This window comes from Columba livia, chromosome 20, assembly GCF_036013475.1.
Source record: "Columba livia isolate bColLiv1 breed racing homer chromosome 20, bColLiv1.pat.W.v2, whole genome shotgun sequence".
NCBI classification, from domain to species: Eukaryota; Metazoa; Chordata; class Aves; order Columbiformes; family Columbidae; genus Columba; species Columba livia.
This window is the reverse complement of record NC_088621.1, coordinates 9,892,476-9,909,678: the sequence shown is the minus strand read 5'-3', so window position 1 is coordinate 9,909,678 and position 17,203 is coordinate 9,892,476. Positions and strand designations below refer to the sequence as shown.

At 49.0% G+C, this 17,203-nt stretch overlaps 1 protein-coding gene across 10 annotated transcripts in view; it reads left to right on the top strand.

Annotated features, from left to right (window-relative positions):
• The window catches only part of LOC102089530 (S-adenosyl-L-methionine-dependent tRNA 4-demethylwyosine synthase TYW1), a 108,811-nt gene extending 91,867 nt beyond the window's left edge, over nt 1–16,944 (top strand). For all 10 annotated transcript variants that reach the window (XM_065037219.1, XM_065037216.1, XM_065037222.1 and 7 more), the window contains 2 exons: nt 3,373–3,540; nt 15,314–16,944. In XM_065037219.1, the coding sequence (XP_064893291.1) occupies nt 3,373–3,540; nt 15,314–15,535 (390 nt within the window). In that variant the 3' untranslated portion in view covers nt 15,536–16,944. The remainder of the gene's footprint in view (nt 1–3,372; nt 3,541–15,313) is intronic.
• Nucleotides 16,945–17,203: the final 259 nt, after the last annotated feature.

Genomic DNA, 17,203 nt, shown 5'->3' with positions numbered 1-17,203 from the left:
CATAATCATCCATAGAATTGTGTGCACTCTGTTTTAAAGAGCCCTGCTCGGTGGAGTTTTGTGGCTGGAATAAAATAGCTCAGCCAAAGAGCCAAGGTGATGAAAACACCTAGAGAGTTACAGAGGGGTTGGGCTTTTGTCTGGAAGAAAAGCTGAGTTTCTTGTGTGAGTTTTGTCCTTCTGGGTGCTGGGGGGTTTGTGACCCGTGTTGTGATACCACCAGTTAAACCAGCTGCATGAGCCTTTAATGAGTTTCATCTGGAAAGAAAACAATAAGCAAAAATAAATCTTAGTAAGCTACATACTGGTGAGCTAATTTATGAGAGTTTTACTACTGTAATTAAAGAAGGAGCAAAGCAGTAGTGAAATCAAGGTCATGGCTAAGACTAAGTTGGTAATTCAGGAGGTTCAAGTGATCAGATGTCCAGATTAAGAGCAGCTGATCTCAAAATGGTGAGGCTGAAGTTGGATGGAGTTGGGTGTGTGAGAACATGAGGGGCTGTGTTCACTGATCAGTGATGGTTGCAGGGATGGGTATGGCTGTGACCAGGGGACCTCAGCTTCTCTTGTCAGTGTATCACCCAAACCAGCAGCGCTAGAGTCTTGGCTTGTGTAAGGAACAGCCGGAACTTGTGAACTTGTGTCCCCCTCCAACGCTCTTTCCTTCGGTCCCTTTGCTGTGTTGGGTGGTTGGGAAGGGAGCTGGAGTGAAAACCAGGTATCCTGAAGACAAGAAAGGCCTTGAGGTGCTGGAGCGAGTGGAGAGAAGGGAACGGAGCTGGTGAGGGGCTGGAGCACAAGTGTGATGGAGCGGCTGAGGGAGCTGGGGGTTCAGCTGGAGAACAGGAGCTGAGGGGAGACCTTCTGATCTCTGAACTGCCTGAAAGGAGCTTGGAGCCAGGGGGGTCGGGCTCTGCTCCCCAGGAACAAGCGCCAGGAGCAGAGGAAACGGCCTCAAGTTGCGCCAGGGGAGGGTGAGGTTGGATGTGGGGAACAATTTCTTCCCCAAAGGGCTGTGGGGCATTGGAACAGGCTGCCCAGGGCAGTGCTGGAGTCACCATCCCTGGAGGGCTGGACAGACGGACATGAGGTTCTCAGGACATGGGGCAGTGCTGGGGGTGGGTTATGGTTGGACTTGATGATCTTGAGGGTCTTTTCTAACCAAAATGATTCTGTGATCTCTTTTGACTTAATACAATTAAATCTGAGATGCAGGTGTCTTTTGAACAATGCCACTTCTAAATTAGTGACTAGTTTTGAGCTTCCAGAGAAGGATCAGAAAAGCTCTTTCTCCAAAGACTCGTTCACACCCGTGAGCTGCAGAGCTTTGCCAACCCACGAGCAGCTTCTCCCCGCACGCTGCCCAAGGGGAGTTCGTCCTGCTCGTACCTCCCACCTCACAGACCAGCGATTTTTTTGGTTGCCAGCACTACATAACCTCTACTTGTGATAAATCAGGGGAGCTCGGGAGTGAAGGTGCTGGCCTTTGCGGGAGATTCGCAATCAGCGCAAATCAATCCTATTGAAAAATCCCGCTGTTTCCTGTGGATGTTTTCTCGGGGCGATGATTTCAGCTCTCAGCGTTTCACGAAGCAGCGCGGACTCCTCATGGGGTGGTAGGATTATAGAAATTCCTCAATTGTTCTGGTGGCCTTTGACCAAAACAACACATGCTGCTTTTTCATGTCATCAAGTCAATTCAGCTTGTCATTAAACAATAAAAGTTACTCTCCGACACCAGCTTAAGGCTGGATTTTCACTCTCCCTCTGAGTGACGCACTCAGACATGGACTTTTTTCCCAACAGCTCTCAGTATTCACTGAATTAATTTAAGCAAAAGACAGAGTGAGATGAGCTAGAGGGAGTTTTTACAAATGCTTTTATATTTTTGGGTGTTTGCTCATGTGAGCAGCCCTGAGAAATAATCTGTGTGTTTACTGACTGTTTGCACTGGCTTTACTGTGCTGATGCTATTTTTGCATCTAGCTCATGGCCCTCCATATCCAGGAGGGATATTGAGCAGTTTGGACAAATGCCCCTAATCTCTTATTTTATTTTATTTTAATAAGGGTCTGGAGCACTGAATATCCATCCAGCAGCCACTGTAGCTGTCTATTATCAGTGAGGGTTTTTTTTTTAAGTGATTATGCTCTTTAAGCTTTCAAGAATCATACACTTTGCACATGCACAGAAGAGAAAAAAAGGTGTTTAAAAGAAATCTGCTGTTACTGAGATCCAGCTGCTGCTGTTTTACTCAGAATCTCCAATACCCGTATCCATAGTGCCAGGTTGCGGTTCCTGGGCCTCATTATGTGGGCACCACGGGGAAGGTGGCAAATGGGTTTCGAGGTGCAGGGACTGTCTTTGTGTCTTGATTGCCTAAATGGTCTTGATCTGGGGCAGTTATCATCTGCAGGTGAAAGAGGTGGCTTTAATTAACTTGTAAGTAAATTGGACAGCTGGAAGCAGGGACAGCCAGTGCTGTATGGGCACAGGTGGAGAGGAGAAGGTGTCGGGTGTTTTTACAAGGGGCTGGGATGGGATTTGTGTGGATACGAAAGGACGGCAGCAGAAATTGCAGCCCTGGCTCGAAGGGGACAGGTCCTTCCCTCTGCGGCACATGGGACACTTATCTCTACAAGTGTCACCCTCAATTGTTGTGTTGGTTTGTCCAGATTTTCTTCCAGGCATGTTGTGTGTGAGGATGAAGTGACCTTCTCAAAGGTCCCGCAGTAGCTCAGGAGCATCCTCCATTCGGATGCTTTGAAAGGTGCTTCCCAGGATAAAGGGAAGCGGTAGAGTTGCCCAGGGCAGTGGTGGAGTCACCACACCTGGAATCTTGTGTCCGGTTGTGGCCCCTCAGTTCCAGCAGGACAGGGAACTGCTGCAGAGAGTCCAGCGCAGCCACCAAGATGCTGAAGGGAGTGGAGCATCTCCCGTGTGAGGAAAGGCTGAGGGAGCTGGGGCTCTGGAGCTGGACAAGAGGAGACTGAGGCGTGACCTCATTCATGGGGATCAATATGGAAAGGGGGAGTGTCAGGAGGATGGAGCCAGGCTCTTCTCAGTGACAACCAGTGACAGGACAAGGGGCAATGGGTTCAAACTGGAACACAGGAGGTTCCACTTAAATATGAGAAGAAACTTGTTCCTGGTGAGGGTGGCAGAGCCTGGCCCAGGCTGCCCAGGGGGTTGTGGAGTCTCCTTCTGTGCAGACATTCCAACCCGCCTGGACACCTTCCTGTGTAACCTCATCTGGGTGTTCCTGCTCCATGGGGGGATTGCACTGGATGAGCTTTCCAGGTCCCTTCAACCCCTGACATTCTGGGATTCTGTGGTCGAGCTGACGGTGCCGGTCTCCACGTTTCTCTGCAGGGTGTGACATACTGCGGCGAAAGCTCGGCCAGCAACCTCACCATGGCCAACGTCCCCTGGCACGAGGAGGTCGTGCGCTTCGTCCAGGACCTGGCTGACCTCGTCCCTGACTACGAGATCGCCTGCGAGCACCAACACTCCAACTGTCTCCTGATAGCCCACAAAAAGGTGAGACTGCGCTGGGGAGGGACACTGGGTGCTGAATCTTCTCCTTGGAAACATTGCACAATTGTGTTGTTCCAACATGCGTTCTCTCTAGAGTTGCCTGGATGCTTTGGGGGGAAAAATGTATTGCAGAGCGTTGTAGGGTGGTTGCTGAAGCCGCTGCGGGTTGTGATAACTCAGCCTTTCTGTGGCAATCCCAGCAAGACGCGCTTAACGGCTCCAGGAGGAGGTGGGTGCAGCATCTTCTGGGCTTTGTCCCTCTCGCTTTGCATTTTGAGAAAGAAGAACAAGTTTTGTTTAGGTGCATTAGCTGGTTTTGTCTTGCTTCTATATTTTCATGATGGTTTCCAGTGGCACAGACAGCTCACTAAGGAAGTTACGCCCGAATAGGCTTGAGGGGTGTTTTTCCTCTTGTTGATCTTTGCTATACCCACCAGAACTGCAGACATCCTTCCCCTCAGTCAGAGTTCATGTATTTTTCTTCCTTCGGAGAAACAATTTTGGTTAAAGACATTGATATGTGGATGTGAGCAGAGGATGCTTTCCTTGTGAACTGGAGCTGCCTTCCTGCAAAACTGCTTTGCAGGATGAATGAAGCAGCTGGGACGATTAACCACGTTCTCCATCCTGAGGATGAAGAAGAGATGAATGAAGCAGCCTGTATGTGTAAAATGTTGTGTTTGAAGCTTGGGTTCCTTCATAAATACCATCCACATAGTTTGGAAATACAAGTGAAATGCCAAAAAGGAAAACATAAATTAAAAGATGGTAGGATATGAAAATTTGGCTTTGTGAGGTTGGGAAAAACTTAATAGAAAGATAATAAAACTGTATAATAATGGGCTAACTAGGCAACTGATGGAGCAGCTACTTAAGATGCTAATTGTGATGGTTTTGCTCTTTGCATGTTCTTCGCTTGCGTTTGCTGAAGTCACGAGCGCTCTCGTGTCCCTTGCTTGAACAGGAGCTGGTGTGAGTGGTGTCGGGCTTTCCATGCCAGGTGGTTTGCAGTGCGCATGGGGAATAACTGGTTAAAATCACTATTTGCGAAATATTGCAATATTTTAAATTTGTGTTTGATTAGAACCTCATCGTTGAAAACTGCACCGTTACAAGCCTGCGGTTTCTTTGGCAATTCCCAGTTTTACAGGCACAGCTCTAAAGGAACAGAAAACAGAGTACCTGCCGCTATTTGTGTTTTAACTCACCTTATAGTTGCTTTATTACAGTCTTGGTCTTGGTTGTTGCCACTGGCAACTGTGCCTGTGCAAATCCCTGAATGCAAAATATTCTAAGGTGAAAGGCCCAGGGAAAGAAAGGAACCAAATTGCCCCCTAACTTATTGAAGCATAATTTAAACAACACTGTTAGTAACAAGAATAGATTGATACCGGCCCAGGAGGAATTCAACAGCTGCTTTGCTTTCCAAAGCCATTAGGAGAGGGCGTCTTTGGGAAACAATCTATGCTCGGTACTAAAATAACTAATAAAAAATAAATTTATTTCTATTATGTTTAATTCAGAATTTCAGGCTCCAGTGGAGAATAAAATTTGTCAGTGTCTATTATTTGCAGAAAACCCGTGCGCTGGGAGCAATCAAACCGCAGTGAGTAATTGCAAAATCAAAGGTGTCTTTAAAAAGTTAAGGAGCCTCAGGAAGACGGTAATAAAAATCGTTAGGGAATGTGATTTATTTCACTGTGTTCTTCCAGGTCTGAGTTTTGAGGTGTTCAAACAACGCTCACATTAATAATTTTAGATGCCAATATTGAAATGCCAGTCTGAGTAAGTCTGGAAATGCCAGGGGAATAACGTGTTTTCCTTGCAGCCTCTGCTCCTTGATTTATGGAGAATCACTGATTGGCACCTGCCTACTGGATAAGTAGTAGTTCAGGACTTGGGCTCTGAAGTCTCTTAAGGCCGGGGATGTAGGTGGAAACTGGGATTTTTAGGTAGATAAAAACCGCAATTTGTGTGTCTGAGGTTGTTTTCTCAGGAAATCAAGAGGCGGTACAGAGACCTTTTTTCTTGCTGACCAGATGCGGGTTCTCTGTAGTTCCCGGTGCTCGTGAACCCATCAGGACCCATTGGGATGTGCCGAGCTTCACCTCGGAGACCTTTGGATCCGGCACTACCTGAGCAGAGCTTAACAAGCCTCATATACTTCTAGCCTTACAACAAAATGTTTGTTTTCCAGTTACCCTTCACAGCACCGTTTTGAGCGACCTGGGTATCAGCTGCTTTAAGCCTAAAGGATGAGGGGGACGGGCAGGGCTGGGCTGGGCTCCCATGGGGGGGCATCTTTTCTGCATCCCCCTCCCCTACGTGCTGGTTTCCATCCCTCCTCGAGAGCTGTTTTGGCTCCATCCTCTTTGATTCTTTTCTTCAGTAATAGTGCTAAATTCTTGAGTGATTATATTTGTGTTGTAGCAAATCCTATAAGTGCCATAGTACAAAAAAATCTAATTTATTACAGCACTTTTGAACTAATTGGCTGAGATATTGAGACAGCAGCAACTTTATAATTTAACGGTTAATTCAAGTAACCTTTTCCAGAGAGAGACCTTAGGCAGCTGCTTTTCCTGGGTTGTAACAATAAACGTATCCTCAAGACAACCGTTAACAAGTGCCTGAGAAGGGGGAATGTGCTGCAGCTGCCTCGCAGCCAAGATCTTGTTTTGAATGAGAGTTAACATCTTGGTAATTTCTAGAATAAAACCCTCCGCTCCACTTTGTTGGATTTGCTTTACACATGTTTACCACCCGCTCTGTTGTGTCGAAACGCCTGCCTGCCAATTATCTCCTGTTAATTCATTTAAATATCTACCTTACTCTTGCAAGCGCGTTGTTTCCCAGCCCTGTTCTCCCTGTTGTTTTACAGCTGCGAGTTTTGTGTTGGTGCAATTTGTATCGGCTGCTGCTTGGGAGTTTTGCTGCTCGATCTGCTCCACGGCAGGTTTACCAGCACGTGTAAGCATCCCTGCATCAGCCTGGTGCTGCTGGGATTGATTTTCATGTTAATTAGCTGTGTGTAGCACAGGGAATAGTCCTGCAGTCCCGTCCATCTTTGCTGTGTTCAGAGATCTCAGTTTACAGGGTGATATGATGGCCAGAGGGCTCAGAAAAGTGTCGTCATTGTCCTTTTTTTACCCTAATAAATGGATAAGTCTGATTTCCACAAGCAGAACCTGGATGCAGATGTTTCCTCATTGTCTGGATACAGTTCTGTGTCACAGAATTATAGAATGTCCTGAGTTGGAAGGGACCCACAAGGATCATCGAGTCCAACTCCTTTCTGTATCCTGGACCTCCCTTGGACACTCTGAAGAGCAGAGAGGCCCCACGGAGGGAACGGGACAAACTGCAGAACTGGGCAATCACCAGCCACATGAAGCTGAACAAGAGCAAGTGCCGGGTCCTGCACCTGAGCCAACCCCGGCTGTACAGACAGACCGGGGGACGAGCTGCTGCAGAGCAGCTCCACGGAGAGGGATTGGGGCTCCTGGTGGACGGTAAGTTGAACATGAGCCACCAGTGTCCCTGGAGCCAAGAGGGCCCCGTGTCCTGGTGCACCCAGCACAGCACGGCCAGCCGGGCAGGGGGGGATTGTCCCGCTCTGCTCTGCGCTGGGGCGGCCTCACCTGCAGCATTCCCTGTGTGCAGGGCTGGGACACAGGAGAAAAGGAGACAAAGCTACTGCAGAGTGTCCAGAGGAGGCTGCGAAGCTGGTGAAGGTTTGGAGGGGAAGCCGGATGAGCAGCGGCTGCAGTCCCTGGGTTTGTTGAGCTGGAGCAGAGCAGACTGAGGGCAGAGCTCATGGGCTGCAGGTTCCTCAGCAGGAGCAGGAGGGGCAGGCTGAGCTCTGCTCTGTGACAGTGACAGACCCAGGGAACGGCAGGAGATGTGCCAGGGAGGGTCAGTGGGACATGAGGAAAAGGTTCTTGACCCTGAGGTGCTGGACACTGAACAGGCTCCCCAGGGAGGTGTCACGGCCCCAATCTGACAGTGTTCAAGAAGAGACTGGACAACAACCTCAGACACATGGTGTGACCTGTGGGGTGTCCTGTGCAGGGACAGGAGTTGGACCCCATGATCCTTGGGGGTCCTTCCAACTCAGGACATTCTATGATTCTGTTTCCCTGCTGGATGTGGTCCAGGTGAGCTCAGTGTTCTCCAGGGTGAGTGTGGTGTCCCCTGCACTCAGGAGTGAGCCACAAAGTGACCCAAGGCAGCTGCTTTTAGGAAGCTCCCTGTAATAATTTTATCTTTTCCAGGGCCAAAATGCAGTGCTGAGGGTACACAGGGTGCCACCAAGCAGGAGTCACTGGTACTTTGAATTGAAATGAGCTGGAGGATGGAGATGGGAACGTGGCTGAAGGTGCTCATTGCTCTCCATCCATCTTCCCAGGAATGGGGGAATCAGCCTTTTCCTTCCCACCGGGGTTTCCAGCATCGCCCATGTCTGCACCGTGGGGCTCGGGAGGGACCCGAGGGCTTTACGTGCGTCCTGGCTGCACTCACGGAGGCTCGAGAGGTCGGGTGAAAGGCGCTGAAGTTGTTCCATGCTGAGCAATTCATCTATATTTAGGGAGGAAAAGGAAGCACTTAACTACCAGCTGCATATCCACTAACAAGGGTTATATTAGAGAAAAATAGTCCGTCGCGTTTTATTTCCTTCCTGCCTTCAAACATCACTTACAGGGTGCACGCCGTCCTTGCGATCCAAATCCAGAATGGGGACCGCGTTCTCTGCCTGCTCGCCCATCAGTCACCCTGTCCCTGTGACAAAATCACAGCGCAAGGGCAAAACTCAAACCTGGGTTTGCTGCTTCGTGCTATAATGTCCCCCAATAGGTGCAATGTCCATTGTTCTGTGCAGATGCAGCGGGTTCCCCAGCTGAGGATGAGGTGTCTCAGTAGCCAAAGAACCACCTTAGTGCAGGTGTGAGCACGAAATGTTATGTTTCCTGAAAGGTTTTATTTCCTTTCCGTTTTCTCCTTCCAAATAGGAAGGCGGCTCTGGGCTTGATCTGTTGGTTATTAAAAGAAGATCACAGTTATCCCCTTTTCACCCGTCGGAATTAAAACTGTCTGCGTGTAGCCGTGATTTAATTGGCAGATGAGATGTTCTGTTCCGCAGTGGGTAAGAATTAAAAAGAACAAAAAAACCCTCAGCAATAATGAATCTTTTCTTTAGAACAACTCGAGCAAGATTCGCTGGAATAGGCGGAAGGCAGCGCGTTGCGGAGGAGCCGTCCGAGGCGCTCGGGTCACCTTCGGGTTGCTTCGCTGGTGCCTTTTTATTTCACTTTTGGAGAACACGACAGCGGATCCCATTTCCAGACATTCTAGATGCCAGATTTGGAAGGTCTTTCATCTCCTTTAATGTGTCTCATTGCTAATGAGCGCTGATTTAGGTCAATGAATGTATAACTATTAATACGAGGCTGCTTTTTGTTTCCATCTAAAATTGATGGAAACTGTCGGTGCTGTTAATTGTTCATAGACACTGTTTGTGAGGTTGTTGGGGGGCTCACAGCTGGGTTATTCCCAGGACTCGCTGCCCCTCCGCGGATCTTGGTTTAACCCCATGGACAAGCCTGGTGTCCTGTTCCGTGGGTTATTGCCCTGGATTGCACACATTTGTAACTTAACAACCAGCTTAATCTTAATTTCTTCCCCTTAAATTCTGAGGTTACAATGGGTAATTAAAAAGAAAAGTTTTGTAGCTTTTTCACAAGCAATATGACCCTGTTTGGGTAAATTAATCGACAATATTTCTTCTTTTCCTGAGTAACTCCAGTTCAGTCACTTCCACTGGCGAACAAAGGGAGCCTTAAATAATTGTGAGCCTTAATTATATGAGAAATTGTGTGTAATAATTCAGTGAATGATTTGATTGGAGAGCTCCTTAGTAGCAGGTGGCAAAAATAGTCACAGCAGTTGCGTAATTTAAGTGCTTTGCACTCCCGTTGTATATGACCTGTTTTAATAATAACCTGTGTGAAAGTGCAAAAGCCGGTTTGTTTGTTGCGCTGACGGGCTGTCTTCGGGTTGAAATGAAGGAGCTCAAGGCTGGAGCCATGGAGATCGTTTTTCCAGCTGCCTTTTTGATGTTGCACCCAGAAAAGTGGTTGACGGTGGAGACCAGCATGAGAAAACCTGGGAGCTGCTGAATTACCAATCTCGAGGGGGAACTGCTCCCCAAGTGGCACATTTGACATGTCCCATTTCAGGTAGCAGCGGAATTAAACATTTCTAAGCCAAGTGACATTGGGAAGTGACGTGGAGCAGGAAGATGTGACTTTATTTTTCAGAAGAGGGATTGTAAAGGTAAAACTCACCAGTCGGCCATGGTGAGAGCGGGATGAACTCACCCATTGCGGCTTCTTGCTCGGCCTCGGCTGCTGCGGTGTTTTAATCCCTGCTGCTGCCAGAGCCCAGCTGCACCGTCTAGACAGTGCTGTCTGTCCGGTATAGAAAATCCAGATGTTTGTTACCCCACTGAACATGTGGACGTGGTTCACAGAGCCGTCATCCATGAGCTTTGTGCTGTGGCAGAGCTGGGCTGCACGTGTGTCCCCTGGTCCCTGCGGTGACCACGGAAACGTCCGAGGAAATAAAAGGGATGATGAGTGTTCAACTCCTGCGCGGCCAGGGTAGAAAGTAGCTGGGATGCATTTATTTCTGTATTCTGAGATATATCACAGGAGTTTGATGAGACTTGCAGGGCTTTGGTGGGGGATTGTTGCAGCTGTTGCCAGAGGTGCTGAGGAAGAGTGTTTCTGTTACGGATTATTTTTTCTCAAGATACTCTTAATGAAAGTGTGTGGGTGTGGGATGAGCGCTCTTCAGTGACCGCGTGGGCCCTGAGCTCATTCGACCTGAGATCCACAATCTGCACAGGCAGGAAAACCTGAAAGCAAGTGTTTGGGGTTCAGGAGCATAGACATGTAACCATGGAATTAAAAGCAAATAAACCTGCTGAAGACCCCCAGAACAAAGCTGTTCCTTCATAGAGAAAGACTATGTTTAAGCTCAGCAAAGAAAGTATTTTAAAGAAAACCCCTGCAAAACAGACTGAGGATCTCCTGGCTGCTTCTCCAAAGATAAGTTGTTTTCTCAGGCCGTATAAATGGAGTGTAGCAGTGGTTTGGGTGGTTTTTTTTAAATCCCACTGTGTGTTTCAATGCTCAGTGTAACGTTTGCAGGCTCTGAGTGCGTTACTTCCCTTAAAAGCCTTTGCACATTAAATGATTTTGTTCTTTTTAGTTTTGGGCAAGCAAACCCCTGCCTGCCATGGGCTCTCCCTGCCCCCTGTGTCGCTGCACCGGTTCCTGTGCTTCCCTGCGCTGTTTTATCCGCTGGATTTACTCGTTTTTTGGTGCGGTCTTTACACATAAACCTGCTGTATTTAACCATTAAACCCCATGCGTCTGCCCGGGGAAGAAGCCATGTGTTGGACAACTAAATCTTCGCATCCTTGAGCAATTTAAGAGCGGCTGGTGCGAGACCCAAAGCTCTATGTTCTCTGCTGCTTGGGGATGCCGTCACTACTATTTAGTCCTTTCCTGAAAATACATTATATTTTTTTGGTACAGAAAGACCAGAGTGAATGGATGACGAGGAGCTTTCTTGTTTCAGTGTGTTTTTCTGTCCAGAAAATACAACACGTTAGGAGAAACTAATTGATTTTTGGCTGGCTTCCATTTTCTCAGTGTTAGAGTTTCTTCTCTGCCTCTCTTCTATATTTTATCCCTTCATATAAACCCTGTGCTTATTTCTCAGCAATTATGCACGTCTGGAGGAATATGTAGTAAATTGTACTACTATATTAGCCTCAATATATGCATATGTTTTTAACCCCCCAAAATCGCTTATGCAAATATGTCTATAAGAAAAGAAATACGTAGTGTTGTGGCTCTTCTCCTCCATGAATGCTGATGGGTTTCTGTAGCAAGAAGCTTCTCTGCAGTCAGAGCAGCTGTAAACCTACTGCAAAAGATAATGTAAAGAAACTTCTTGTTCGTATCCACTGTCATGAGTTCTAGGAGAAGAGGGAGGTGTGAGCTGTGCTATGTGGATGCTCCCAGGTGTCCTGGCTCCTAGTTGTCTTTGCAGTACATAGATTAATTTTGCTGTGGACTGTTGAAGGGACTGGCCGTGTCCATGGACACTGCAACCCCAGGCAGGTCACTCTGTCCCTTTGCTCCATTGCTCTCCGTGATGCAGCCGTGCTGTTCTGGTAGGGGTGTATAACCTTCCGACAAACGTCCCCAGTGCTGGTCCAGCATCACACCTAAATCTGCTTTTCTGGCCTTGAAGGCCCTGATGAGTTTCCCTTCTCTTGTTTTTGCAGCATTAATGTCTCCTTGGGGCAGTGCCCCAGCTGTAGGATCTGCAAAAATCAGGCAAGGTTTGCATTGCAGTGCACCTGGATTGTGTCTGCAGGGACCCAGCAGTGATGGGACCGTGGGGACTAGAGCTCAGGGACCCTGGAAACACGAACTCCAAGGAGAAGGTGTGCACTGGCTCCTGTGCCATCTCGCTGCCCAAGGGAAGGCTTCGCTGCAGGACAGACCTTGAGGTGCTGGAGAGAGTTGAGAGAAGGGAACGGAGCTGGTGAGGGGCTGGAGCACAAGTGTGATGGAGCGGCTGAGGGAGCTGGGGGTTCAGCTGGAGAACAGGAGCTGAGGGGAGACCTTCTGATCTCTGAACTGCCTGAAAGGAGCTTGGAGCCAGGGGGGTCGGGCTCTGCTCCCCAGGAACAAGCGCCAGGAGCAGAGGAAACGGCCTCAAGTTGCGCCAGGGGAGGGTGAGGTTGGATGTGGGAACAATTTCTTCCCCAAAGGGCTGTGGGGCATTGGAACAGGCTGCCCAGGGCAGTGCTGGAGTCACCAGCCCTGGAGGGCTGGACAGACGGAGATGAGGTTCTCAGGACATGGGGCAGTGCCAGGGGTGGGTTACGGTTGAACTGGATTATCTTGAGGGGCTTTCCCACCAAAATAATTCTATGATTCTATGAGTTTGATTTTCCAGACAACCCAGCCTGGCTTCAGAGCCGGCAGCAGGAGCTTCATTACTTTTTTTTATTATGCTAACTTAAAAAAAAAAAATGAGGGAAGGCTTTCAGCCATTTGTCTTTTACTGATGTATTTATCTACCTTAAGAGACTTAACCAGGTAGTGAAAAATTCAATAAAAAACCCAACCACATTACTCTCAAATAGCACTGTTGTTTAGCATTGTCTCGCCTATTATATGGATGTTGTGAAACTATTTTGAGTCTTAAATCTTTTGCTATCTGTGCAATAATCACAAAATTGTTAAAGTCCAATCTGCAGACCTTGTGGGTAATTGAGGCTGTTCTCCCCCACCCCGTGTTTGTCTGGTTTTTATTCCCCAGCAGAAGTAATTGCTTTCCATGACACACTTAAAAGATTGCTCCCATTTCTTTGTGTTTTATAGCTGTGCTGTTGCGGCACTAAAAATCTTTAATATTATTTAATCTGCTTGTCTAATGAAACCCAGACAAGCTTTGTCTGGTTGTTCTGGGGGGGAACAGTATCGTCACCTTAGAATTCTGTGATTCTGTGGCTCCCGTCCTTAACACCAATGTTGTGTCATAAGCTGCGCACTCAGGCGGAATCAAAATTAAATAACGTAAAATCTCACTTTGGTGACCTGGCCAGAGTTCAGGGCACAGAGCAGCACAGGTGGTTTATGCATATCTGGAGGGGTTTTATCCTGTAAGGGAGTAGTTTAATGTCCAAGAAAGCAGAGCTGGGGCTTTAAAGAATTATAGAATTATTTTGGTGGAAAAGCCCCTCAAGATCACGGAGTCCAACCATAACCCACCCTGGCACTGCCCCATGCCCTGAGAACCTCATGTCCATCTGTCCAACCCTCCAGGGATGGTGACTCCAGCACTGCCCTGGGCAGCCCGTTCCAATGCCCCACAGCCCTTTGGGGAAGAAATTGTTCCCCACATCCAACCTCACCCTCCCCTGGTGCAACTTGAGGCCGTTTCCTCTGCTCCTGGCGCTTGTTCCTGGGGAGCAGAGCCCGACCCCCCTGGCTCCAAGCTCCTTTCAGGCAGTTCAGAGATCAGAAGGTCTCCCCTCAGCTCCTGTTCTCCAGCTGAACCCCCAGCTCCCTCAGCCGCTCCATCACACTTGTGCTCCAGCCCCTCACCAGCTCCGTTCCCTTCTCTCAACTCGCTCCAGCACCTCAAGGCCTTTTTTGGTGTGAGGGGCCCAAAACTGCCCCCAGGATTTGAGGTGGATGCTCAGGGGTGTCAGCGGTGGGGACAGATGTCCCTTCCTGCCACCCACCAGGTCACCTCTCAGCATCCCACCTGGCTCAGAGGCACAACCTGAGGGCCGGCAGCTCTGGACACGTGTCCCCATTCTCCCTTCTCCTCTGTGTGTTCCTCCAGCGACCTCTGAGAGCTTCACTGCCCAACTCTGGGCCTCCCCAGGGCAGAGCAGAGGGGGAGGAACAACCTCCCTCAACCCGCTGCCCACACTCCTCACCCACCCCAGGAACCACTGGCCTCTTGCCCACAGGCCACGTTGGTGCCTCATGGTCAACTTGTTGCCCGCAATATGATTAACGAGCGTTGGATGAGTTAATGGAAGGGGAGACTCGTCCCCGCGATGGCGACTGTGCCGTCCCACGTCTCCGCTCCGCGCGGGGATGGCTCCTGCAGGAACACGCTGTAGTTCCGCGGGCGGCCATAGACAAGCGTTAGCGATGTTTGATTGCAAACTTCTGCAGGTGTCAGCAGTTTTTCCAACCAAAAAAGCTTTTAGCTCTTGGGCAGAAAGTCAAGTGCTGTTTTAAATGCATAGCCATCAAGTTTTTGAAAAATTCAGGGAGTCGTTTTCCCTCCTTTTTTTTTTTTTTTTGGATGAAGTGCATAATAAGCTCTTAGCTCAGATAAATCCTAATTGAGGATTCAGTCAAGGCTGTTGCTAAATTAGCAGAGCAGGTCTGCTAGACAAACCCAACCTCAGCTTGCCAAAATAAGCAGTTCTTAAAACCCTCACGTGGAAAAAGGATTCGTGGCACTAAACCATTTTCTTCTCTCTCGTTCCGCAACACGACCCTCTTGCACCTTTCAAGAACTGCACCCAGCCCAGCGCACGGCTCTGGTGTCGCTCCGGTGTCGCTCCCGCAGTGTTTTGCTGGGTTGTGGCTGCACTGGGGCCGTGTCACACGCTCCAGACGGGGCCTTTGGGTGACCTTGGAAATGTCCCTTCCTCAAAGGCTTCCTCAGTATTGCTTTGGATAGACACTTTTCCTTCAGGGCTCTTTCCATGCCTCAAATTGAGGTCTTTTGGGTATAATGACACCCGGCAAGAACTGGAACGTGCTGTTTGGGATGCGCAGTGGAAACCTCCTCCTGGCAAAGTGGGGGCGAGGTGGTGGTGGGATTGGGGTCCAGCAAAGCACCTGTCAAACCTTCCAGAAGATCATTTGCTAAACGGCTAAAGCTGTAAAAAAAACCCCATCCTATATCTGTGTGTGTTGCTAAACCTCAGCGATGAAATTTGGCTCAGAGACGGTAAGTTCTGGATATTTGTCCACCTTATTTTTTTTCTGACCTGTGTTAATGTCTGGCTGGCTTTACCCTGGACCATAATGTGGCTAGGAAATGAAAAGACTACAGCTGCGTAACCAATTTAACGTGCACCTGGCTTGTCTTAGCGTGAGTGTGGTATTTCATACTCCCCATTCTCCCCGGCTCACTAACACGTTTCTTTTCCTCCCAGTTCAAGGTCGATGGCGACTGGTTCACCTGGATTGACTACGGGCGCTTCCAGGAGCTGGTGCGAGAGCACGAGAGGAGCGGCGGGGCCGAGACCTTCACAGCGGCCGATTACGCGGCCAGAACGCCTGAGTGGGCGCTGTTCGGGTCCAGGGAAAGGGGCTTCGATCCCCTGGACGTGAGGTACCAGCGGAAGAACAAAGCGAGAGACATCTCGGGGTGCTGAGGGCAGCTGGGGCTCCTGGCTGCCCGATCAGGTTTGGGCTCCATTTCTAGGCTAAAACCATTTTTTTTTTTAATATAGATCACTTAGATTTTTCTGACGTTTGATGTTGAGAAGGAGGGCGAAGCCTTTATTTAACCTTTCCTTCCTGTTCTTAGGGCTTTTTGGATGAAAATATTTATAATGATCTTTATTGCAAGGTAACTCCCAAATGGTGCACACCAGTGATTTATCGTAATTAGCACTGTGATGAGGGAGGCAGCGGCTGTGGTGGCCACAGTGGAGAGGATTTGGGGTTGGATGTGGAGGGGGGAGCGCTCGTTTGACGTTGGTCTCCAGCACGTGCTGGTGCCCAGAAACATTGGGCATCCATGAGAACAAGCGCCGAGGGGATTTCAACACCACAGAGACACACAGGCGGGTCTGGATGTAAAAGCCCGAGCCCTGCTGGAACTATCATACTGACAATAACAAAGATTTATATATTTTAAACATCGGTGCTAATTGCCGTGAAGACCCTGTCCCACCCCCAAGAAGCTGCAGCTTGGACCTGGTGTGAGCAGCAGCATCCCTTTAATAGCATCTCCAACTTCTGATATCTCCCCAAATATTTTCCAACTTTGTGGGTTTGGCAATGAATATTTTCCGAGTAGTTTTTATTGCGCTCCCCCAGCGGCTCTGAATAACTCATAGAGTTCTTCAAACCCCCATTGGGTGGTGAGGACGCGGTTTGGGGAGCCCGCAGGGTGAGACACCAGCGCACGTCTCCGTTGCTCCATGCAGATGCATCGGCAGCGTCGCTGCTGGTTTGGGTGGAGGGGGTAGCCTGATGTAAGCAAAGTTGAATCTGGTTGAGGTCTTTTATGTCCGAAAAACAACTATTTTAATCTGGAGAGGTGATGTCTAGGTGTGAGCTCCAGCTGCTGAATGGCTGAACGAGGGTACAGCGCTCCCTCCCGTGACCGTGTTCCCCCCTCCGGCAGCTCCCTGGACGTGTGTCTTTCAGCCTTTTGGGGTGACGGGCTGTGCTGTGGGAGGACAGCGGGGCTCCCCGTGACCTTCACAGTGGCTTGTTCTGCTCCAGCTGAAGCCCTTGGGCCAAGGAGCCATATAGAACCAGCTGTGGAAAGAGCTGAATTTAGCCCCAGAGGTTTCGGCTGCTGGGGGAAGAAAACGCGATTGTGCTCAAGCGGTTTTGTGTTTGTTAAACTCCTGGAGCAGAGTTCAGAACCTTCACGACGTTCCCACCTCAATTGTGAGTCCGTAAACCTGCGATTCCCAGTGCCTGCGGTGCTGCGAGTGGGGAGTATTCCTGAGATCGTGGCTTTATTTCTTTTTGAACAGAACCTTGTTTCTTAAACTGTAAAAAGTGTTTCTAAAGAAGAAAGAAAATAAAGTGATTTTTCCCTAGAGCACCTCTGGTGTGTCACTGCTGTACGGGACTTTGCAAGGGGGGACACCAAATGGATTTTAAAGGATCCAAAGCGCAAGTGTTGCAGAATATCGTCTTTTTTCTTAATAGTGTCTGAAGTCCCTTGGCCTGGTCACCACACTCTTCCTCACACACCCCGGGAACCATTGGCCTTGGGCATGGGGCCAATGTGCGTCCCAGACCCCAGCCGGATGGTGACCAGGTCTGTGTCCCCCCGTCCCTCCTGGGGTCCCGCTGGC